The sequence below is a fragment of the Cyprinus carpio genome, unplaced genomic scaffold (genome assembly GCF_018340385.1).
Source record: "Cyprinus carpio isolate SPL01 unplaced genomic scaffold, ASM1834038v1 S000006457, whole genome shotgun sequence".
Taxonomy (NCBI): Eukaryota; Metazoa; Chordata; class Actinopteri; order Cypriniformes; family Cyprinidae; genus Cyprinus; species Cyprinus carpio.
Window position 1 is genome coordinate 304,171 of NW_024879139.1, and position 25,789 is coordinate 329,959.

Below are 25,789 nucleotides of genomic sequence, written 5' to 3' on the forward strand. Positions count from 1 at the left end.
TGGAATCTTGCTGTATTGATGTAGCAACCACATAGTAAAACACTAGTAACCACCCAGAGCACTCTACTAGCACATGGTTCTTAAATGTTCTTCCTGATGTGCCACTGTCCTGTTTCAACCCTAATCAAACACACCTGAACAAGCTGAACTGTGTCTTCAGGATTACTAGTAAATTATAGGCAGATGAGTTTGATCAGGGTTGAAACTAAACTTTGCATGACAGTGGCCCTCCTGGAGCAGGATTGAAAAACCCTGCCTTAGCAACTGCATGGCATTGCACTGAAAACACACACTACCAGCTTGATAGCATTTTCCTGGCAACCATCCACAATACTGCTCACATTTTTCTGAGAAAATATAAAAACTCTAGTTTGTTCTTTCTGAGAAAATGTAAAAAATCTGCCACACACTGTTTTTTGTACAATATTTGACAGTATCTCCTTCTTTCATGGCAGGTGATAAATCAATCCCACCTAAGCTTGAGCCATCTGTTTCTGTGCTGCCCTTCATTAATGTGGGAAGTCACTCTGAGCCACCCAAACTGAAACCCATTGAACCCAGTCCAAACAAAAACCGTCACCACCAGGATAGAATTTCCCAGCCTCTCAATGAACACTCCTATCTGCAGTTAGAGGACAGCGATGTCAGTGTAGTAGCTACATCAACTTTGGCTGAGCCATCAAGCCCAGTAAACCGACGGACGTCTGTGCTTTTCCGCAAATCAAAAAGCACAAACCCTCATAAGCCCATGAGAGGTGGTGAAACTCCAAAGGGCAGTTCTCAGCTAGGCACAAAAACATTCTTGTCAGTCGTCATACCACGCCTAGAAACATTGCTTCACTCTAGGAAGAGACTACGGAGTGCCAACAGAGAAAGTGTCGAGGACGAATCGCCCATCAAACGCCTGGATACAGGTAGAAACTTTAGGAAATCAATCAATAGGGCAAGACAGATACAGTATGATTGATATAAATGCACATTAAATAATAAATGCACTTTTTTAACAGGCCAAAGTGCTTTTAAGGCTTTTTAGAATCAGGTCATTAGAATGGCATCATGGGAAAGTGTAATATCAGGTGATATCCTGGGTCAAAAAGTGGTCTTGCATACACAGTAATGCACATGTGCTGTGTGATTTGTCATGTGAACAACCAGTCTGTAATTAAAGTCTAACAAAGCTAAGTAGTTCAAGTAAGCACAGTTGTGGTTCTTTATTAGTTTCAACACTAGTTTCAATAGATTAAGTAGTAACTATTTATATCTCTCTATTCCCCTTTTCTTGTGTCGGTCAGGGTTGCCAAATGGTTTTGGTCTCAAGCCGGAGAAGGATTTGGATTCTAGCAGACAGTTGGAGCCTCGTCGGAGGTGCGCATCTGAATCCAGCATGTCCTCCAGCAACAGGTGGGTAGTTGTCATGAAGTACTTTTCAGAAAATGAAATGTACTGTGGTGTGACATGCTATACTTCATCGAAAATTATTTTTAACAGTATTTTGCTTACTTCATTTCTCAATTGTCATATTGTCCTATCATCAGCCTGTGAGATCACCGACACACGATATTATCATGCTAATTAATTTAATTATTTACTTAGTATAATGCTTAGATTTCATCTGTTATTCAAAAAGCAGCTACAGAAAACGAGCAAAGAACATTTACATTAACAAAGAACATCATCACTGACTTCAGTCTAGCGCGAGTCTATGCACTTTAAAAAACACACCCATTATGATTAGTGAAGCTATCTACACTGTATGGTGAATAAATCTCTTACCTCTTATTTACACTGCACATGTCTGTGGTGCGTTACGGCTCTGACACGGCTACCGGAGCTAATCGCGGCCACTCTAATCAATGCTTGTGTTTATACCAGCCGCGCCACATTTCATAAGCGTCCCAGAAGCGGCTCTCTGCACTACATCACTAAAGATAGGCGCCTAGCCCATTTTTGATGGACAATAATAATAATAATAATTGTCTTGCTATCGTCAAAGGCATCAGCAACAGGCGATATATCCAGCAATATCGTTGATACACGATACAATCGTCTATATCGTCACAACCCTAGTCTCATGAAGACAAAGGAAATGGTGTCTAGAAAAGCTGCATGATTTGGGGCTGCTTGAGCTGCACACATTTTCAGATACAAATTGCTATTGTGATTAAACAAAAATAAATAAGTTTGTTGTGTTTATTTGTAGGGCTACACAATTTTGCCAAAATTTCTGATTATGTATCAATATGGCTGTAAAATTGAGTAGTATTTCATACTCAATTTTACAGCCATATTGATACATAATCAGAAATTTTGGCAAATCCACACTAAGAAAACTGCATTGGATTTTTTTACCATTTCTTTCATCCTTTGAGAATCAAAGGCCCTGGTTTAGGCATTGTTAGCACTGTGCTCAGTGGTTTGAGCTGCAGGAACACACATTGCATCCACAAGTACTCAAGCACTCAGCTGATTTATTTGTCATTTATCTGCACCATTCTGCAGGGTGATTGTTGTAAATCTCCCACACCACACCATCATCATTTCTTGTCTGTTTTTAGTAGCATTGCAATTAATCTACCGAAGTGTGGGAAGGGGAAGCCAGCCCTCATCCGGAGGAACACAGTGGAGGACAAGAATGATATTATTGCTTGCATCGAGAGTAGAAACTTTGCCAAGGCTGCTAGAATAGCTGCTGGTAGGTATCCACATCTATACACTTTTAACTGAACTGTAATTTTATCCAGTTTGACAGTTTGTCAAATGACAGTGGATGGGATATTTTTTAAGAAAGATTTTGCTGCTCTGCATTTCAGTTTAAGCAAATGAGGCTATGCTATATTGTTTTTTGGTTGGTTTATAAGTAGATTTGGCACATTGCCTTTAAATGGTGTTGTAAATGATATTTTGTCTGAACCTTTTTTAAATTACATTATTTTTAGTAGCCTAGTGGTTTTATTATCATGGCAGATTAGAGGACTGGAACTGTTTAATGAAAAACCATGTCCACATGTATGAAAACATGCCATAATAATTTTAAACATTTTATTGTTTTATTTTTTACATTAAACGTTATGAATCTAATTGTCCACTAGGGGTGTAACCTTACACGTATTTGTACTGAAAAAAGCTTTGTAAACAACACACCTCACAGTTTGTTCAGTAAACCACTGTATAATAAAAAAAAGAAGCAATTTTACGTTTAGTTTTCCTGTACTGAAGATGTACTGAACTGTGACTTTAAAACCGAGTTTAACTGAACCGTAAGTCTTTTTTTAAAATTTCATCCCTATTGTCTACTAATTAAAAATCAGATTTCAGTGCAAATAATTTCTACCCGAATTGTGTAAAATTATGGAGATTTTATTATTATTATTTGCTATATTAATATAGAAATATATATTATATGTCTGCACATCATAACATGGTTGTTGATATTCCTGCTTTTATAGAAGTTGGCAACAGCAGTATTTGGTTGCCTGCTAGTGCTGCTACAGTTTTGGAACCTCTCAAGCTAATTTGGGCTAAATGTAGTGGATACCCCTCCTACCCTGCCCTGGTGAGTATGAGTATGCATGTGTAGAAACCAGCCATTTCTACCGCTTTCTTTCTTTTATTTCCATTCTCATCCATGTAAAGGAGTGAATTAGAAAATGCAGTTTTCATTAGGTTCTTTGGGCTGGGGTCTGTTCAGTCCTGCTCATTGAGTACCACTTTACTACAAAATTAACAATTTAAACATGTTTAGCTGATGCTTATTTTGCTAAACCCCTTGGTGCTTGTGGCTTCAGTCTTGTGCATGAGCTGTGATGTCAGTTGTCACACTTTTAGGAGCCAGCCAAAAAATAAAATATTTGTGATGATAATTTTTCCTTGTAAAAAATATTTAATCAGAATACATAGAATGACTGTCAGTCAGGAAACCCAAAAATACAAATTTCCTGACCAAGAAATAATTGTTCAGTCTAAACTTAACTGGTCTATTTAGGTGGTTCTTCAGTCTCATCCTCTGTTATTATAAATTACCTTAAGCCAGGAGAACACAGTGCGATTTTTGCTGTGATATGAACTTGTACATCATTTTTCCCATTGGGAGATTTTGAGTGTTTTTTGTTTAGTATGATATTGTAGTTGCTCACATCGAGTGAGCATTGCATCGTGGAATTTACGAGCTGTGCATAGCACCTCATGAGCTCCCAATAATTTTTAAACATGTTAAAAAAATTTAGGGAGTCTGCCCGTTTTTGACCAGTGTATAGGCTCTCCAATATTACCAAATCAATTACAACCACATCACATACGCTTTATATATGTATATTATTATAGCTCAGAGGCTACTAGGCGATATCTTGCGCATACACCGAGTGCATGATGTAATTTTTGTCACAAGCACAATCCACTAATGTCCATGCAGGCTAATTTGTCTGTCCCCACAGAAAACTATGCATGTACGAGTGATTTAAACACTCAAACAGAAAGGTCAACAAGGTAGTGTGCATGTGCTGAACATGTCCATCCACACTGACAGTCAGTGGACTATACTTTGAAAGGCCTGACCGCTCAACTGTGGATGAGATAGAACGAGGAAAACTAAGAACAATCTTAAAAGTAAAGGTTGCTTATTTGCATTGTATGTTTCTACAAAGAACCTTTAACTTTGAAAACTTTCTTTGGGGAACACAGAATGGTTTTAAACTGTGTTCATAAAAAATAAATTTGAATCAGTGAGATGTCGACTCGAGAACAGCTGCAATCGGATAATTCTAATTTGTGAGTGAATTGTTTGGTGCAATTTGCGAACCGATTTAAAAGGTTCATTGAAAAGAATCAGTTCGTTTTCAGACACTGCTTCTGCGTGTTGGAGCATGTGATATATTATAAGGAGTAAGGATACGTTTTAAGTAAAAAGTATGATCTTATGCTGTGGAATGTAGTGAAGTAAAAGTTACTCACAATAAAAATACTCCAGTAAAGTATAGATACTTGGTGTAGTGAATGTAGTGAAGTAAAAAGTAGGATCTTATCCTTTGGAATGTAGTGAACTGTAGTACAGTAAAAAAAGTAAAGCTACTCCGTTCAGGTTTCAGGATTGTCCTCCTTTTCTGTAACCAGTTTTTGTTTTATTAAAGATAATAGACCCTCACATGCCACGAGTGGGATGCCAGCACAATGGAGTCTCTATCCCAGTGCCCCCACTGGACGTTCTACGGATTGGAGAACAGATGCAGTACAAGTCTGAAGAGAAACTTTACCTCGTTCTCTTCTTCGACAACAAACGTAGCTGGTGAGATTTACAGGCTAATTATTGGTGTTTGTCAAGTCAAACATCACTATTACTATTGCACATACTTAATTTGAGCAAACTAAGTATTGAACATCTGCAATTAACTTGTAACTTGTCCTTGTTTGTACAACAGACATGAATGATAACCATGTAACCTTGTATTCTAATAAGGTTTTGACACCAAAATGTTACGTTCCATTTAAAATTCACAATTCCAATTTTGATAACAGCAAAATTGAAAAGCCTTATTAATGTAAAATTCAAACATTGTTAAAGACAATTAAACAGTCAGTAATAAACAAATTACCAGCAACAGCACAAATACAACAGAACAAAGATACAAATGAAATTAACAGACTTTCAGGTAAGGATAACAGAAATATTTATGTATTGCCAAGCCCTGATACTGCATTGTCAACATCATAAATAAATAAGTTAATAAATAAAAGAAGCTATAGCCAGCTAAATGCATGCAGAAAAATTATCGCATGCACACTCAAGTCAGTTGATTAAATCACAAGAGCGCAATGACTAATGTTGTGAGAACTGAATAAAAAGAAAAGCAAAGAACGTAATACATGAACAACTTTGTGATGTATTTGTTTTTTTTCACCAGTGTAGCCCCAATGCATATGTCTAATGTAGTTGAAAGCAGATGAAGGAAACTCATTTGCATTTATTAAATAAAGTGACGTGACATAGAGCCAAGTATGGTGACCCATACTCAGAATTTGTGCTCTGCATTTAACCCATTCAAAGTGCATACACACACCAGTGAACACACACACCATGAACACACACCCGGAGCAGTGGGCACCTCAGTCGTGATATTGCCGGCCCGAGACTCGAACCCACAACCTTAGGTTTAGGAGTCAAACTCTCTAATTATTAGGCCACGACTTCCCCATATGGTCCAAACCCATAACAGACTACCTCTAAATGTGGTTTCAGTTATTTTAATACTATCAGATAACAGTGTGTCACAGTTTATAAACCTGGCTTTTAATGTGGTTGAGAAAACACTTGAAACACTTTGAAAATGCTATCATCACATGAATATACACAATCTGTACAATCTTCAAATGATTTTAAGAAAACCGTAATGAGTAATTTGATTATTATTATTTGTTTATTTTATTTATTTATTTATTTTGTAGAGAAATAGGGAAATAAAAATTTCATTATGGCGAGACACTAAAGGAAAATAGTTTTTTCATGCATCTGTCAATTTTGAGATTTTGGGCTTTTATATTGCTTTTCATTAAGTATTTTTTCAGACTAGTGGAAAGAGAACATCCAAAATACAAAATACTTTTGAGTGTTTATTACATACATATACATACATACATACATACATACATACATACATATATATTCACAAAGGCAGCCACCCTCTGCTTCGCATTGGGTGGTTCTTTGCCCCCACATCGTATAAATAAATCCTTTAATGCATGGCAAACTGCTTATTTCATGGTCATTTGACAAGTTATATACAAGTTAAAACTATTATTGCTCATTACAGCGCAATATTTGACTGATAAAAATTATGGGTATTTTCGTCAGTTACGGCTCGTTAGCTCTGGCATTCTGAACGCTTCAAATCAGACAGAGAAAAAATAGTGCAGTTAGATCACATTTATTTGAATGAATTATACCATTTATTTGAATGAAGTATCGATCGTTTGATCGAGAGAAGAGAATGATGACAGTTTTGTGTGTGAATTACCTGCATCTCTCTCAAACATTGAACTTGTGATTTTAGTTACTTAAACAGAGATTTTACCTGCTCATTGCTGAGGAATGTAATGCAGTGATCCAGTATCTAAGTGGTTTCATTAATAAAAGTCGGGGGGCAGCATTGACAAGTTTATGTTTTTAATTTATGGCCTATTTCTTTAATGGAATGGTAACAAGAGATATACAAATTACGGTCTTTATAACCTTTGACTCTAATATTTCAACAAAATGAAACAAGAATTTTGAACCTGATTTATACAATGTTCAGGATTTTTGTTCTAGAAATCCATGCAAATTAGTACATATTTAATTAGTTAACACTTTATTTTTAAATTTATTTTTAAATTTAAACTTAAAATTTCAGAAAACTTGTAATACCGAAAATGCAGTTCTTAATATATTGAATCAACTGGAGATGTATAGTGAAACCTGTTTTTTTAATTTTCTATTCATTCGATTGTGTCTGCTGTTATTGTTGTCTAGGCAGTGGCTTCCTAAATCCAAGATGGTTCCTCTTGGTATTGACAAAACCATCGACAAGATTAAAATGATGGAGGGCCGCACCTCAGCTGTCCGTAAGGCTGTTCAGACTGCCTTTAACCGTGCCATGAACCATCTGAGTCGAGTCCAAGATGAACCTATTGGTGACCTCAGTGATGTTGATTAAGATTGGCAAATGCAGGCACATTTTAAAGCCTAACTAATTGTCATTCCTGACTGGCACCTGCTGTTACTTCTGTATTTTGTTTTACTCCATACCTGCCTCTCCTTTCTCATTTACACAGAAGTCTTAAATCAATTCTGTAAATAATGTAAATCACTTAACACTAACTTATTCTTCAGATTTACTGTAATGGGTACTTTACATACATTTTATTTTTTATAGTATTTATACATTTTAGTGAATTATACCCAATACACTCATTGATGCTGGAACAAATGGACAAAATAAACTCTGTGAAACTAAAGCAAAAGAATACTGTAATCAGGGCTGGAACATAATGTGAGAGTTCTTGCTTTTTATGTTTAAATTATTAAAGTTTGTACACATAGGCTTTTATTTGGCATTGTTTTTATAACCTAAGAATGTTTTTACAACAATTTTAACCTATTTTGATGTATTTAAATAACTAAATATATAACTTTATATGTCTTTTAATATTAGAAACTCATGTTGTTATGAAAACCTCAAGTGCGTTATTCTGATATTCTAATGAAACCAAAAAAAAAAAAAAAAAAAAAATGCTTCCCAGACTTTTGTTTGTGTTGAGTGAATGGTTTTGTTTAAACTGTATGATACTTTGCTTGTTCTGGTGTTAATTTATTGTGGGTTGGGTGGTATGTTTATGAACCGGGGAAAGAGTTAAAAAAAAGTTTTTTTTACTTGACTTGAGATATTCTTGTTTTTTATGATTCTTAATTTTATATCAGATCCCCAGTGGCTATGTCTGTTTACAGTGACTTCCTTAGAATTACTCTGGGTTGCAAAAGGTAGATTTTGGAATACTTTTTTAAACCATACAGTATGTCAGTTGTTTCAGTTGATATCAGAAATGTTGACTGAATTGTCCTTTTTTTAAAAATTTTTTTTTAATAAATTCATAAGCTAGTTGTGTCTTGAGTTCATTAAAACAATTACTCTATATTAATATGTGCTTTATAGCACATTATATTATTTGCATAGCACTTTGAAGCAACTGTAAGTATTTTTTTTTAAATCTTGAAATATTAGTTTCAAAATCGGTTTCGGTTTCTAATTACAAGAAGTATGTTTATAACAGTAAAATCCTCACACTTAAATGTAGGGGGCTCCATACATACAATTGCTTGGTACTTATGTTCCATGGTTTTTCTATGCTACGCTTTCACTGTCAGAAAAAAAGGTACAAAAGTTGTCACTGGGGCGGTACCTTTTCAAAAGGCCTACCTTAGTACCTGGAGAGTACATATTGGTACCTTAAAGGTACATATTAGTACCTAAAGTTTACATATAGTACCTAAAATGTACAAAAGTGTACCTTTTGAAAAGGTACCGCCCCAGTGACAAGTTTTGTACCTTTTTTTCTGACAGTGTAGTATCATGTTTATTATGGACATGTACCATGATAGTAACATGGTGTTCTTGGAACTAAATAACATGGTTCATAATTACCACAGTATTAACATCTGATACCATCACTCTATCATGTCACTGCCAGTGCCATTTGTTTTTCTGAGGGCACACTCCAAGGTAATCCTTACAAGCACTACAGTGGCTATTGTTTTTTTAGTGTACTTATTTACTACCATTTTGTTACTATCTGGTACAATGTCATTGCCACAGTACATTGTTAGATATAATTATTAATTACTGATTACTAACAGATTAATTGATGCCTACAGTCATCTCATGGTCAGGTATTGCAAATGCTCCAAATCCTATTCTGTCACTAGAAGTCACTGTGATTCTGTGAAAGAAAAACAGAAAAAAGCAAGCAAGGCTGCATTTTCACTTAGACTATGTCATCAGGACACGCCTTCAGAAAGAGTGAATTTGAACTGTTCCTGATTCATGGGATTTTTCTGAGGGTATTAATGTGTCACTTATCTTTATATCAACCTGATTACATTGTCTGAGTTTTACATCTCTCAGAGCTTTTGAAACACCAAATAAGCAGTGCTTAGAGGAAACTGGTGAATTCAAACTCCTTTATGAAAAGGAAATTTGAAATTGACCTTGTTTAGAAAGCTGTTGATTACTCTGAAAGACTGACTGTGGTGTATTATCTTCAATTCAAATATGTTGCTGTCTCTGTTTGGTGTCTAATTGCTTTGGAAGCTAAACAGCACGCCCGAGTGGATGGCAAATGAGGTGAAGCATGAATATCAATCTCTCATAAATCTGTCATCAAATGACTTCTACAGAGTTGAAGTGCCCTAATTAGCTGCTGTCCCAGTGGCCCCAATCTGATGGCACAGCACAGGTCTCTGAGATGTACTGATCAGCAGGTGCACCTAGGTCTGAATAATTCATTATTCCGCACATGCAGTTTATTATTTGGTTCAGCATGGAGATTATGTTTTATGTAGGTCTTCTATGTCAAAAGCATAACAGTGACTATTTTCACTGAAATAATACCCCCGATTGCATGTTTTTTTTTTTTTCTGGTTATGTCTGGAATTACATACTTCTCTAACTCTAACTCTAACTATATGCAGTGTATATTAGAGTTTGCAAATGTGAAGTATGGATGTAAACTAGGATGACCTACTGCATTTGACATCTCCATCATACTGGCTTCCATTTTTGTAGCTCAAACAATAGTCAAGTCATATTTCTATAGCTCTTAAACAATACAAATTTCAAAGCAGCTTCACAGTGATAAACATCACTATCACAATAACAGAATAATTTATGGAATTTAAATATGGAGGCAATTCAAATTGTGGTAAGCAGATCTAAAAGACAATAGTGTCATTATTTAATTAAAGTCAGATCAGTGTTGGTTCAGTTCAATAACCATATCATATCAGTGTTACAAATGACCTGCTCTTATCATCCGATCATGGTTGTATTTCTCTATTATGCTCCTGGATTTTATCGCTGCATTTGACACTATCAACCACAACATTCTTTTGAGTAGACTAAAAAAATGTTGGCATTAGTGGAATTGCATTGTCATAATTCAAATCTTACTTATCTGACCATCATCAATTCGTAGCAGTGAATGGCGAGGTATCATATCGATCACAAGTACAATATAGAGTACCAGAATGCTCAGTACTAGGACCGTTGCTTTTCATGCTTTACATGTTACCCTTGGGAGATATCATCACGAAACCTGGTGTTAGCTTTCATTGTTATGCTGATGACTCGGCTCTATATTTCTTCATGTGATGAAACATACCAATACGCAAAACTAACAGAATGCATAGTTGATATAAAAAACTGGATGACTAGTAATTTCCTACTTTTAAATTCTGAAAAAAATGAGGTTTTATTTTATTGGATTAAAAACCTTCGCATTTAATAACCTAAAAAACTGTCTAAGACTTGATGGCTGCTCTGTTAATTCTTCGTCATCAGTTAGGAACCTAGGTGTGCTATTTGATAGCAATCTTTCCTTTGAAAACCACTATTTGTAAAACTGCATTTTTCCATCTTAAAAATATACATAAATTATGACATATGCTTTCAATGTCAAATCCAGAAATGTTAATTTATGTATTCATGACATCAAGTTTAGATTATTGTAATGCTTTATTGGGTGGTTGCTCTGCGTGCTTACAGTTTTTCTGAATTGCTAAAACACTAAACCCCAATCTCTGAACCAAATTCTCAATAGCTTAAACCAATTTGTGGAAAAAAAGCACTCTTTCTGCTAAACCTTAAACACGTTCAGGCAGTCAGGCTCTATTTGCAAATCTCATGTACTCTTTTTGCAAAAATCAAAACACATTCTCATTCACTTAAACACTGAACACATTGTGATGCATTTGTGCTGCAAAATGCTAAACATAAGCGGCAAATGTTAAACACAACTAAAGCACAGTTGTCATCGTTTACATGTTTTTTTCTCTTTGTCTAGCAAAAAAGACAACATTATTTTTGATGTGGACAAAGTCCTCAGGCCAGACTTAAGCACAAAGACATGATAGGACCTGTAGCACTGAGGCCAAAATCACTCTGCATTTCCACCGTCGGGCCAGAAGCTCAGCTATGCTTCACTAAAACCCGCCCTGGGGCATGTCAAGAACATTTAAATGTGAGGGGGGTGTTGGGGGGGGGGGTTTAATAAAATCAAATAAATTAGATGTTACCACATGAAAAATTTAGCATATTCAATGAAGAAAAACACTTAAAGGGACTTGAAGGCTTTCTCAAATGAAATGATCGTTTGTCCAAATGATTCTGTTTTTGGCACTTGTAAAATATTGTCACATTCTTTACTTGCAAATAATAATAAATAAATAAATAAAAGTGTGTATTTGTTAATGCAAGCTATTTGTAGTGCCAACTAAATAGCAGTCCATACTAGTACAAACTAGTACATTTTAAATAGTAGTGCATAATGGTTTTTGTGCAAATTACATAGCAGAATATGCTAATTGTTGCACGTTCTTGAAAGTAAAATATACAGGACTAGTAATACTAGTACACAAGTTGCAGTACTTAGAAGCAATGTGTATTTACTAAAGTAATGCAAGCTATTTGTAATGTTCACTGAATAGTAGTCCATAGTATGTACTAAATAGTAGACTATTCTATTGTTAGTACATTCTAAATAGAAGTGCATACTTGTTGTAGTCCATATTTGCGAATGGTAAATTCTAGCTACATATAGGACATACTTTCTGTTTTTATTTCTGTTAAATTATATAATTTGGTTGTTTTTGTCATTTCTATTAGATTTTATTTTCAAAAATGTCTACATTGTATTATATTTACACATATTAAATCAATGTTTATTATGGTTTTAGTTTTAGGCTGCATTTACACTGCAGGTCTTGATGCCCAAATCCGATTTTCTGACTATATCCAATTTTTTTGACGACCCGCTTTGATGGTCTTGGTTGCATTTTCAGTTTTTGTGTTTATTTCCAATTTCTTTTTTCTCTGCTGAAACTACCAAACGTAGACGTTCTGACTCGGAAAAGGAAGTAAAACAGCACGAAATACAATGGATGCAGATGCAAATAAAATTAAACAGTGTTTTGCTTTCCATAATATATTGAAAAGTCAACAAAAAAAAAATCAGCAAAAACATTGGTCTCGTACGGCGGAGAAAAAAAGCGCTTAAAACCGTGCCTCCCCATATCTCGTGAAATGTCTTCAAACTTATTTATTTCTGTAACAACCCTGCATTTTTTGCCTGCACTGTCTCTTCGCCCCAAAGACTTAAAAGACATGAAACCTCCGCATTGCTCCACTGTGTGTATCCTTCGTCCTCTATCACGCCTATAATAAGTCATGTGATCTCAGTTGGTGGTGTCCACCTGAGTTGACGTCACTTTTTTAAATGACGTACGACTCGCATTTACTGGGAATATCCGATTTGTCTGCTTACATGGCACACGCAAATGCACGTATCCGATTCATATCCGATTTATTACCACATATGAATGAGGCCTGAATCCGATCTGAGAAAATCGGAATCCATGCGGTTTTTTCCTGCTTACACGTTCACCGGTCATATCCGATCTGTGCCACATGAGAGGAAAAAATCGGAATTGGGTCACTTGAACCATGCAGTGTAAATGGGGCCTTAGTTAACTAATAACCATTCGTAGTAAATGCTTAGTAGTAGTAGTCTACATAGTTATATACAGCACATGGTAGATATTAGTACATACTAGTCATAATGCATACTACTAGGAAGCAAGCAAAGATACTAAAGTGTGCATTCAAAATGGTTTATGCAGTACAAGGATATTCTACTAAAGATGTGAATGTATGTTCTTTGACAGCTCCTAAATGGTTTGCAGTGCAGGAAACAGGAGTCAGTCTGCCCCCAACTCCTGCTGAAGACAGCCATCAGACACAACAGGATGATACTGCTTACAGTTGCCATGGAAATCCAAGTTAGTAGACCACATACCACAAGGTTCAGTGGCTCAAAAAATCTCAAATGAACTGATGTAACAATACACACAATTAATTCTCGCACTGCTTTCACCTGTTTGTTTTGTAAATGGATGCCTTCTATTTTAGTTCAGTTCCTGCTAGTTTATTGTGTACTTTTCTAAATTACTATTCCTGAGGCATACAGCTGCATCTTATGTCATCATACAGTTGCTAAGCTTAATCTTGGTTGCATACAGATGCTATTTTCAATGCTTATCATTGCAACTGTTATTTTTACACTGAGGTGTTAGTGTTCAGCTGATGAGGTGGTATGTAGATGCCGTAACTACACTTTATATCTCCACAGCCAATTCATAAAGTAGCCTTGCATTCTTACAATATTAAATATTTTACCCAGTAAACATATAAATCATAAATTCTTTATACTATAGTAGATGACACATATTTGATGTCACAGCTCAGGATAGTTTCTACTGAAGGGCTTGGGATGAGACTGAGATCAATGGGAATGTTATACTGTAGATTTCTCCAGGTTTTATTATAGAAGTTGGTGTCCTCAATGCACTGTTGTGCAAATATTTCAAACTCTGACCCCTAGTGGTGACTGTGATATAGGTGTAATGTTTGAAAGACAAACACAAGAGAGAAAGTTAACTTTACTGCTGTGAATTTGAATGCTCTAAAAGTCAAACCCTAAGACTATATTGCTTTTGGTGATCATTTGTTCTTTTTGGTTTGTTACCCTTTTTTTTCACACTCCATGCAATATTTTTGCACAGTGTAGTCAGGCATTAATTATTAGAGTGATCAAATGTTAGGGTGACCAGATTTAAAAAAATAAAATAAAAAAAATCATAGGACATTATTATTATTATTATTATTTTACAAATGCACTTTTGTATGTTTTTGTTAAATAATAACAACAACAACAACAATTATTATTATTATTATAATTATTATTATTAATTATGCCAAATGAAGATGTGCAAAGCTTGTTGCATCATACCCAAAAAGTCTTTAGACTGTAAAGGTACTTCAGCTAAGTAAGGGTATGAATATTTATACAAAGTATTTTAATTTAATTTAATTTAATTTGACCTTTTTAATAAATTTGCAAAGTTGTCATAATACTCGTGCAGCAGATGGGTGTTCTGTGCGCCGTTCAGTCTGAATTTCACACAGCGCAACGAGAAAGACAAAACAATATTAGTTAACCAATTAGTCAGGGGCAGGTCTACGTGGTGGCCAGGGGTTGCCACCATGTAGACCCCCTGAAATTTGGCTGGTCACCACAGGTGCCCCCCTACCAGATGTCTTGCGATATGCTTGTTTTTAGTAAATTTCTAACTGCATTTGGCAGTGGCGGATGTGTAGGCAGCTGCCTAGGACCACTTTCTTCTCCTCTTTATACTTAATTTTAGGCGGTTTCTATAGCATGATCTTAATGACAATGTTGAGAGCGCATAATATTATGTGATCCATGCAATGCGCAAGCATGAATCTCCACTTGCAAGTGGATTTCTGTTGTCCTCATAGGCAGAGCGTGTGTAAGGCTGGCCACAGGGTCTTGGGGCAAAAATGCCCCTGCACAAACAAATTAAATCTATTACGTTTGTTGCTAACAAAGTGTAAATGAATAGAAAGTGTCGACTGCGCATTAAATTAAGATTTGCTCATGTTGCACCTGTAAGGATAAAAGAAACTCAGATACTTTGATCTCCTGAGAAACAGACAATACAAACATACACAGGCATCTTCGAGACACCCCACAGAGTGGAAGTGCAGGAGACCTCCTTCCCTTCTGGCCATTTGTTTCTTTTTAAATCCCTTCACCCATGCTTCCTTCTACTTAATCTGCTCAAAATGATAACATGAAAATGTCAATGCAAGTGAACTAACAGTCATGTCTGGTATCATTTGAAATGTCTCAGTGCAACTGGTACAATGTCTCAGTCTTACAAAAGTAGACTAAAAGATAATACAGATCCTAAGAGTTAAGAGATATTTTGCTTACTGTAATGGAAGTGCCCTTTCCCAGGGTCCTCCATGTAAATTACCTTCTGTTCCCTTTGAGGTGTAAACTACCCCGGTCTGGGACCTGGGTTAATACAAATTCCAATTGTTTGTTCATGCCTCCATTTGGGGGATGTTTTATCTTGGTTTTGTATTTAAAGGATTGCAGCAAAAGGATCAGGGCGATTCTGTAGCCAGAAAGCCCATAGTGTGGTGTGTCTCTCTTCACTTCATACTATATATTTTCTAAGGTTAGGTCTGCATATTTTACTTTTAGATTCATCTTTGAGAATTTGATGTTTTGTGTTGATATGATTTGATATGTTTGAATTGGGTATGTAATTGGCAGAATACATATTTACCTGACTGATAATAAATTGTTACATTTGATTTTATTCTGTTTTACTCTGTAGTTATTGACTCTAGTAGATTACGTTGTATCCTTGTTAGCGACATGAGCACCCAAATTAATGAGTACAATAATATTAAAGAATAAATAGAATAATCAAATGTGAGAATAATAATAATTAGAGACAGACAAAAAAACAATTTGCTTTTCAACCTAAATTCGAGGTCATACTAAAATGGAGTCAGATTAGATCATTAAATGGAGTCAGATTTTAATTTAACCTAAATTGAATAACTCTACGCGCTGAAAAGACTGAACACAAAGGAGACCTTCAGCCAGCATCGGATACCTTCCTCGGACCGAGTGCGTGGACCTTACACACCGTATTTTATTTTAGGTGTTTTTACAGTGTTGCACATTATAACCAATCACACACGATTCTTTTCATCTTAGGAATGCAATGGCCAATCAGAGGCATTCAGATAAGTCATTGCTGAAACTCATAAGTTTTTTTGAATGCATGCAATTACCATGACTGAATGAATTCCACAAATTCTTTCATCATAAACAACAAGGCACAGATGTACGTACAAAGTAATCAAGGGATTCACTTCGCAGCGTAGACAGCTTCAGTGAATTTAATGATACTGTTTTTTTTGAGAGTGCGATAGATCAAAGTTAGTGATAATGTCATTTCTGTGGGCCACATATTTTATTCGCCGGAGTTGGTTCACCCTCCGCCTATGGTTCTCCTCTCATCACTGAAGACCAGAGGAGCTTTTTTTTTCTAATTCAGGTGAAGAGTAGGCTTTTCTCACTAAATGGAAACAAGCTGATTATAGTCAGCCTTCTCTAGTTATTTATTTTATTAATACTTATTTTAGTTAAGTGCTTAAATTGTAAATATGCATTTATTAAATAATTTTATTTAGTGCATTTGTATTTTATTGTTTTTGTATATAGTTATACAACAAAAGTGTAACAACCAGGTTCCAGAAATAATCACTGAGGGTGCTTCTGAAATTAGTGAGGGTCCTCTAGTCTTAATGCACATTTTCATATATTTTGTCCTGTCTATTGCTGCGGTTATATCACCATGTCAAACACTGCTACTTCGAGACAGAATCACGCATAAATATGCAGATGTCATTCCTGAAACTGAAAAACAAAGTTCTACATTTTAAATTGGATTCAAAATTTGATTTTAATTATTTCTAGGATTGCCTAGAAATAATAATAACTCATAATAACCACTAAAAAGCTGTCACTCTTTGTTCATCGTCATCTCACAAAGTTCTGTTACCAATGAATCTCACACTGCACAATTAATATATTATTCATTATTAACATCATGTCTTACACTCTGCCTCTACTTATATATATACACAACCTTTTTTTTAAAATCAGCATTACTTTGTCTTGTGCTTCTGCTCTTCTCTGGCTTTCTTAGCCAACTTTTTGGCTTGATAGAAGACTGTTACAGTATTTCACAATTGCTAAAACACTAAACCCCATTCTCTGAACCCAATGCTCAGTGGCCTAAACCCATTTGTCGAATCAGCCACTTTGTAGGCAAACAAGTTCAGGTAGTTAAGACACGGTTTGCAAATCTCATCCACTCTTTTTGCAAAACTCTAAACACATTCTTACACACTAAAACACATTTTGCACTGTGTTGCAAAATGGTAAATACATGTGGCAAAAGTTAAACACAACTACAACACAGCTGTCATCGTTTACACACAACAACTCAAAATTGTTCACACTTGTTTCTAATGATGTGATCAAATCAGTTGTCTAGAATATAAGCCAGTACAGGTGGCCCAGGTACGTTGAGTGTTGATACCACAATGGATGGAAACAATGTGAGAGGCAGAGGAGGAAGAGGAGGAAGAGTTCGTGTAAGAGGTGGTGGACGAGGAGGAAGAGTTCAAGGACAACGAAGAGCAAGACCAAGAATAGTAATTTCAGATCAAATTTCGGGCAACTGTGATAGACCATGTTCTTGTTCATGGAATGACAATGAGGGAAGCAGGACAAAGAGTACAACCCAATTTGTCCAGATTCTCTGTGGCCACCATAATCAGGACATTCAGAGAAGAGAACAGGTAAATGTACTGTATAGTTACTTATAAGTTTACTGTATACATTTGATATAGTAAATCAGTTTGTCAATAGAAAGGGGAGTGGGGAAAAAAGAAAAAAAGATTTACAATACATTTTACATGAATGTGATGTCCATTACTATTGTTTCTGTATGTATACATTTGTAAGAGCATTTTCCCTTTTGTAGAATTCCAAGACTACCAAATGAAGGTGGAAGGACTCCTTTGTTCTCCCAACAGCAAGAGGCTCTCATTGTTGATATGGTCCGTCAAAACAATGTCATCCGACTGCGTGAAATACAGCAAAGACTTGTAGAAGACAATGTAAACTTTGAAGGTATCCACAGTGTCAGCCTTTCTACCATTTCCCGTGTCCTCCATCGCAACAGGGTAAGCATGAAGCAAGTGTACAGAGTACCCTTTGAGCCCAATTCAGAAAGGGTCAAAGATCTACGATATCAGTATGTGCAAGTAAGTGTACACTTTCAGCACTGAGGCTCCACCGTCATGCAACCCTGGGGCCATATAACACTGACCATCTTCTTACATTTCTGGGTGGTCTTCGGGATGTTTTGTTTGAACGTGAGCAGCAGGATCATCAGCAGGGAGTGATTCGTGAATGTTTGCCTTCCACCATACAGCCCTTTCCTCAATCCAATAGAAGAGTTTTTCTCTGCGTGGCGATGGAAGGTCTATGACTGTAACCCATATACAAGGGTAAATCTTTTACAGGCAATGGAATTGGCCTGTGATGACATAGGTGTGGAGTGTTGTCAAGGCTGGAGCCGGCACACGAGAGGGTTTTTCCCCATTGCCTAGGAAGGGATAACATTGCATGTGATGTGGACGAAGTCCTCTGGCCGGACCCAGCACGAAGACGGGATGCTGAGGCAGAATGAGTCTCTCATTGACTTTGATTTTGCAATTGCACAATATTTTGTGTAATACGCTTTTCATTTAGAGTTGTCTTTGTTCTTTGGGCTTACTTTATTTTCATGCTGAAAATGCAGAAATTCAATACTGTATTACTTGCAGTACTTACAGTATGCAATATATTTGCTGTACTGAGTTGTGAATTATTTACTTTTATTTATGGCAAAATTATTTTCTATATGCAATAAAAAAAATTTCTCTGTAACTACATGCCCTGGATGCTGTGTTGTCATTTTTCTGATGTAGTGTCTAATGAATGCTGATGAGTGTTTATATATTGACTGGCTGTGTTTATGTTTTGAAAGTGTTACGTCCTCTGGACTTAATTGTTTATTATCTGTCTTTGTTGTGGTGATGTTTGTTGTGCAGTTTCCCTCCTTTCTCTCTCTATCTCTTTTCCTCTGCGCAGTGTTAATTGGATGCAGCTGCAGGTGATTATGTGGAGGATGGAGCATGCTTAAAAGCTGAGGAGGATGGCACTGAGGGAGGCGCGTCGGTCATTCGACGTGTGGGTTGTCGGTTGATGTGGTTCGGCGTTGTGAGCTCGCTGTGTATGCGCGTTGCAGAGCTCCACGGTATTGGCCGCTGCCGTTCTGCCCGCCGTCTCCTGCCCCAGACATTCATCGCACTGGTTGTCCTGATGGTGGTTGCCGTTCGAGTGAGAGTTCTTTGTTCTTATGTTTGCTTTAATGTAATCTTTTGTTTGTTTTGGAAGCCATAGGGAGGAGGTTGCCATTTGCTTTATGATCCCTTGTTTTCTCCTGTTTTTGGACAGCTAGGGAGTAAAGGGGTGACTGATGTATTTTGTTTTGGGTTTTGGTTTTGTTAGGTAAGTTAATGTTTAATCATGTCTTAGTTAGTTCCTCTTTTGTTTGTTATTTTGGCCATAACCCCTCCTGAAGATTCACGCTTCCTGTTATATGTTACTTTGTGAATTAAAAGCTTTCTCTCTTAAGTATACTCTCCCTCCGTTGTGTTTGTGTCAGCTGGGACAGGAGAGGGGCGGGCATAGTCTCTAAATTCTTTATTTGAACTTTGTCCGGAATCCCCGACCCTAGACTGGGGGGAGGACGTGACAAAAGCATTGTTTGATTTTGAGCACAGATCAAATGGTTTTGAGGCAAATGTTTGATTTTGCCAGAAGAGTCAGGGGTTTTGTGAATGTAGTTTAAAGACTGGGTTTTGTGTTTAAAGTTTTGAGAATATGGGCGACGGTTTCAAGAAATGTGTTTTAGCAATTGTGAAATACTGTAATACAGTTTTGAGTACAAGACAAAACACTGATTTTGGATACCAGAAAAACACTTGCTGTTAATGGGTTTTAGGTATTAAACTGAGTAGTTGTTCAGATGCCAGACAAAATCTATATTTTCTGAAAGGATCTGGTATCAGGGTCTGGATCAAATAAGCAATTTCTGGCATGGAGACTTGTACTAACAAAAGCTTGTGCAATGTTGATGCAATAATTTAGACCAGATTGCTTTAAATTTGTCCCTATAGATGCAGAGTCATTTCAGATGTTTTACTGACAGATCGAAAGTCATAGTAAAGGTATTATTTGTTATGACTTGGCTACTCCCATAGAGTTCTCTGCTTTTGATAATTTCAGTCCAGATGTAGGCCTGTAATGGGAAATTAAATTTGTGAAAAGACAACATGAAATCTCTTTGTGTGATTAGGGATTCCTCAATGGAATTTTAATAGTAACCAAAACAACAACAAAAACAAATCAAATCACACTGTGGAAAAGATTGTTTTGCATCCAAAAGCAATGCTTCTGTTTTCATGTTTAAATCCTGAAACTTTGATTCTGGGCAACTGAAGAAATATCTAAAATATTTCCCAATAAATAAAAAAAACACACACAAAAAAAAAACCAACAAAAAAAAAAAACACCTGATGATCTAAAAATATCCAACATATACACATTTCCTCATTACGCAGAGAGATGGGATTTCCTACCTGTTGATAATCCCCCTTATTATTTGCTATACATGCTCCACATAAATAAATAACTGGGTTACATACATAACCTGAGGTGTTCCCCTCTGAAGTGGAACTTTAATGCAGTCATGCTATTGACACTATGGAAATGACAATACCAATGTCACCATACAGAAGGTTGATGCCTGCCCGTCGAGCCAATGTGACACTGGCACTGATGCTTGTTGAACAGACAAGAACAAATCAACCTTGAAGGACCTTAGAGTATGTGGTTGAATCCATATCAAAGCTTTAAAATCTAAGGAATATGTGTGCAGACTGGAGACAAGAGATGCAGACTTTCTTGCTCCCGTGAACCCATGCGGTGGGAGAAAGAAAGCATTCTTGTTACATAATTACTATACTGTGAGTTATTAATGACATAGAATTTATCTTTATCTAAATCAATCATTTATTCAGTGCAGTATGGAGTACCTCAAGGCTCAGTACTAGGGCTGTTACTCTTCATGCTTTACATGTTACCCTTGGGAGATATCATCAGGAAACACGGTGTTAGCTTTCACTGTTATGCTGATGATACTCAGCTCTATATTTCTTCGCCCGGTGAAACATACCAATTTGAAAAACTAACGGAATGTATAGTCCATATAAAAAACTGGATGATGAGTAATTTCTTACTGCTAAATTCTGATAAAACAGGTGTTAATCATAGGACCTAAAAGCTCTGCATGTAATAACCTAGAACGCTGTCTAAGACTTGATGGCTGCTCTGTCAATTCTTCGTCATCAGTTAGGAATCTAGGTGTGCTATTTGATAGCAATCTTTCCTTAGAAAGACAGGTTTCTAGCATTTGAAAAACTGCATTTTTCCATCTCAAAAATATATCTAAATTACGGCCTATGCTCTCAATGTCAAATGCAGAAATGTTAATCCATGCGTTTATGACCTCAAGGTTAGATTATTGTAATGCTTTATTGGGCAGTTGTTCTGCACGCTTAGTAAACAAACTCCAGTTAGTCCAAAATGCAGCAGCTAGAGTTTTTACTAGAACCAGGAAGTATGACCATATTAGACTGGTCCTGTCAACACTGCACTGGCTCTACTAACACTACATAACACTAACATTGTTTGGGAGGCAGACACACTCTTGCAGTTTAAATCTAGATTAAAGACCCATCTCTTTAACCTAGCTTACACATAACACACTAATACGCTTCTAATATCCAAATCCATTAAAGGATTTTTAGGCTGCATTAATTAGGTAAACTGGAACCTGAAACACTTCCTACTTGCTACATCATTAGAAGAATGGCATCTATGCTAATATTAGTCTGTTTCTCTCTTATTCCGAGGTCACCGTATCCACCAGATCCAGTCTGTATCCAAGTCAGAGGGTCACTGCAGTCACCCAGATCCAGTACGTATCCAGACCAGATGGTGGATCAGCACCTAGAAAGGACCTCTACAGCCCTGAAAGACAGCGGAGACCAGGACAACTAGAGCTCCAGACACAGATCCCCTGTAAAGACCTTGTCTCAGACGACCACCGGGACAAGACCACAGGAAACTAGAGTGACCACCTGTCCTGCTTTACATTGTACTGTACAGCAATTTTACCCTTTGTCCCGCCTCATGCAAATTAAGCATCTGTCCCGCTTTTTCACACTGATACGTTCAAAGGCGTACTGTTAACTTATGTCCAATAGTTCAGAGGAGAGCAATAAAAGCGTTAGTCGATAGGCTGAGTCGTATGTCAATCAAGCTGTTGACTGGTGCACGAACGCCTCCTCAACATTGTCAACAATCTCAAATTGGAGAGCGCGCACACTGTTCGGTCAGGTTAAGCAGCCATGGCCAGTGTGGCCACGAAAAAGAGAAGATGCACTTTTAATAGCGAATGGACCGCAACATACTCTTGGTTAAGACCTGTAGAGAGAGCTTTTTGCATTTTATGCAAGAGCTGTTTTTCTGTGGGACATGGTGGAGAATACGACGTGAAGCGACATGGTGCATGTGAGTACCACAGAAAAAAAGCACATGTGATGAGCATTTATCATGCCATACATTACACACATTCATATCGCTCTACCGACTGCAGTAACAAGTTAGTCCCAGTAATTTTTCCAGATTCTGAAATAGCTAAGAAAATGTTGTGTGGCCGCACCAAAGCAACATCTATTTTAACAGATGTCCTTGCTCCGGTCTCAGTGGAAAAATGTATTCAAGAACTGACATCACCTATGCTTGCGGGTGGAACGCACACACCGTTTTTTTCAGTGGCGTCAGATGCTTCTAACCACGGCAGCACCAAGCTTTTCCCCCTGGCAGTGAGATACTGGACCCCAGAGCTTGGGTTAGAGAATAGAGTTGTTGATTTTTACGAGGATAGCGCAGAGACGTCAGAATCAATTCACCGCCAGATTACTAACAAACTGAAGGATAATGGCCTAAGACTGGAGATGATCTCTGCTTACACTGCTGATAACGCTAGTGTGAATTATGGAAAGTTCAAATCTGTTTATCAGAAGCTGAAGGCAGATAATGCTGGCATTATCAAGGCTAATTGTATGGCTCATGTCATGCATAATTGTGTGAAATATGCTGGAGACAAACTAGACATAGACATCGAATGTACAACTAACAAGATTTACAGTCACTTCTCATCATCTGCAAAGCGCACTGAAGAACTGAAATCATTGTTTGAATTTGTGGCTCAAGACTATCATGCTGTACTGAGGCATGTACCTACAAGATGGCTAAGTATATGGCCTGCTGTCTCAAGGCCTCATGTCAGCTGGCCTGCAGTGAAGGCCTACTTTCTGTCATTAGAAGAGGAACACTGTCCAAAGGTGCTATGGAAGCTTTTTAAAAAGGATCAACATGGTGATGGGCTCCCTCTTCAGTTACAGGCCTATCTGTCCTTCCTCCATAATGCACTGAAGACATTCCATGATGTTATACTGGTGTTGGAGGGAGACAATATAACTGTCTGTGAGTTATATGACATTCTCTCCACTCTTCTGAGAAAGCTCCAGCAGTGGCAGGCAGACTCCTTTTTTGGAGTTGAAACCAGTGCACTTCTCCAAAAGTTTCCAGACTGTGAAGCAACAGCAATCAAGCAGGACTTCTCTAATTTCTACAGTAATTCACTCAGCTACCTTGACAAATGGTATGACTTTTCAGACAGCAACTTTCACAAGCATGTGGCATTGTTAGGACTAAAGAGTGAATTCACATTCTCTCATCTCTGTGATGTGGTGGAGATCCTCCAGATGAGAGATAAACTAAACATGGATGAACTCTATGAAGAATACTGTGTGATTTTGCCACGCCAGCAGGAGGTTGTAAAGAGAACAGTTCCTGTTGTGGAGAAGTGGTCAACTTTGCTCCAAGGCACAAACACACCAAATTTGACTGTACTTGGATCCTTTCTCTTTAGCATCCCTGTGACAAATGCACATGTGGAAAGAGTGTTTTCACTGATGACTGCAGCATGGACTGACCAACGAAACCGGTGCTCTGTGGATCTTATCAAGAGTGAGATTCAAGTCAAGAGCAACTTTGGATATAGCTGCACAGAGTTCTACAGCTATGCATTAAAAGAGAAAACTATCCTTGATGCAGTACGGGCAGACAAAAAGTATAAATTCAAGAAGAACAATTAAGGTAAAATGAACATTCATTGTGTAAAATTTAGAATATATTTGTGGTCCTCTTGCTACACTATGTTGGTTTTTATTTGGTTGGTTTGCTGCTACCCATGTGTTTCAGAAAAGTGCTATCCATGGTACTGGGGAATACTGTTGGCCTGCTACCATCTGGATTGTGTTGACACATAGGCAAAATATGTGTCTGCTTGATGGGAGAATTTTTTCTTTTTTTATCTCATATAGCCATTCTTATCAAAAAAGATGTTGGTTTACCTTATTTGCACTGAAATAGTTAAACTTTCTATAGGCAAGCCCTAAATATTTTGCACTGTATAGGCTAGGCCTTATATTTTGTATATTTTGTATTTTAAGGTGAATTTGATTCACTGAGAGCATTTTTTTTAGTTTCGTAATGCCTGGTCCTTTGGATAGTTGACTAATTTGATAGTTCCAATAAACAGGGCCGGCGCTAGCCATTTGGGTGCCCTAAGCACAAATGCTTGGCGGTGCCCTCCCCTCCCCAACCAACCACCCACCCACCCACCAACCAAAGAAATAACTACCATTCAGAATTTCTTAGTTAGGTTCTCTTTACTTCCAAAATAACTGCTGCAAATGAATAATTGGAACGGAACAATGTAAACACAGAAAGTTAAAAGTGCAAAAAAAGTTTAGTGCAAATAACAGTATAAGTGTATGAATTTTATGAAGTATGAATTTTAAAGTGAACATTTTAAAATGCAAATAACCATGCAATTATACACAGTACACACACATATATCATGTAGACACAAACTTTTATTTTGGATGCGATTAATCGAGATTAATCTTTTCCCAGCCCTAATAATTTGACAACTCTGTGAATATGAAAATATACAAAAACTGAGATTGTGTTTTTTTTTTTTTTTTCTAATTGCAGTTTCACCAACAGATGTCGCCCTTGGCCGAACCTCTTGAAAATGACCGCATGCCATAGTACAACAACGAAAAATCTTTATCTAAGCGGTCTAATTTGGCAAAATCACATCACGTTCAGTTGCAGGGTTTTTCTAAAGTTCAGACTGAGGCAGATAGACATTGTATTGAAGTGAAGAAATTACAATAGGGAACGTTCTGCACTAATGCACACGTGACACATCTGTAACGTACGGGGAAAATTAGCTTTATTTGTCATTCAAATATGACGATGAGGACCCCAACGATTAGCCTTCCTT

At 37.0% G+C, this 25,789-nt stretch overlaps 2 protein-coding genes and 1 long non-coding RNA gene across 6 annotated transcripts in view; all 3 read left to right on the top strand.

Annotated features, from left to right (window-relative positions):
* Positions 1 to 13,660, top strand: part of LOC109054952 (bromodomain-containing protein 1-like) — a 29,206-nt gene extending 15,546 nt beyond the window's left edge. For 2 of the 4 annotated variants that reach the window (XM_042754091.1, XM_042754094.1), the window contains 6 exons: positions 456 to 914; positions 1,293 to 1,401; positions 2,556 to 2,692; positions 3,447 to 3,553; positions 5,124 to 5,278; positions 7,499 to 8,625. In XM_042754091.1, the coding sequence (XP_042610025.1) occupies positions 456 to 914; positions 1,293 to 1,401; positions 2,556 to 2,692; positions 3,447 to 3,553; positions 5,124 to 5,278; positions 7,499 to 7,682 (1,151 nt within the window). In that variant the 3' untranslated portion in view covers positions 7,683 to 8,625. Of the gene's footprint in view, positions 1 to 455; positions 915 to 1,292; positions 1,402 to 2,555; positions 2,693 to 3,446; positions 3,554 to 5,123; positions 5,279 to 7,498; positions 8,626 to 13,462 lie in introns of those variants that run through there. The other 2 variants (XM_042754093.1, XM_042754092.1) reach the window with 2 other exon arrangements.
* A 3,226-nt stretch (positions 13,661 to 16,886) lies between these two features.
* On the top strand, positions 16,887 to 20,856 carry LOC122143594. Its single transcript, XR_006159244.1, has 2 exons — positions 16,887 to 18,050; positions 18,236 to 20,856. It is a non-coding gene; the product is annotated as an uncharacterized LOC122143594 (long non-coding RNA).
* A 1,514-nt stretch (positions 20,857 to 22,370) lies between these two features.
* Positions 22,371 to 24,814, top strand: LOC122143595. Its single transcript, XM_042754098.1, has 2 exons — positions 22,371 to 24,591; positions 24,697 to 24,814. The coding sequence occupies exon 1, from the start codon at positions 22,776 to 22,778 to the stop codon at positions 24,588 to 24,590; it is 1,815 nt and encodes a 604-aa protein (XP_042610032.1). The 5' UTR covers positions 22,371 to 22,775; the 3' UTR covers position 24,591; positions 24,697 to 24,814.
* Positions 24,815 to 25,789: the final 975 nt, after the last annotated feature.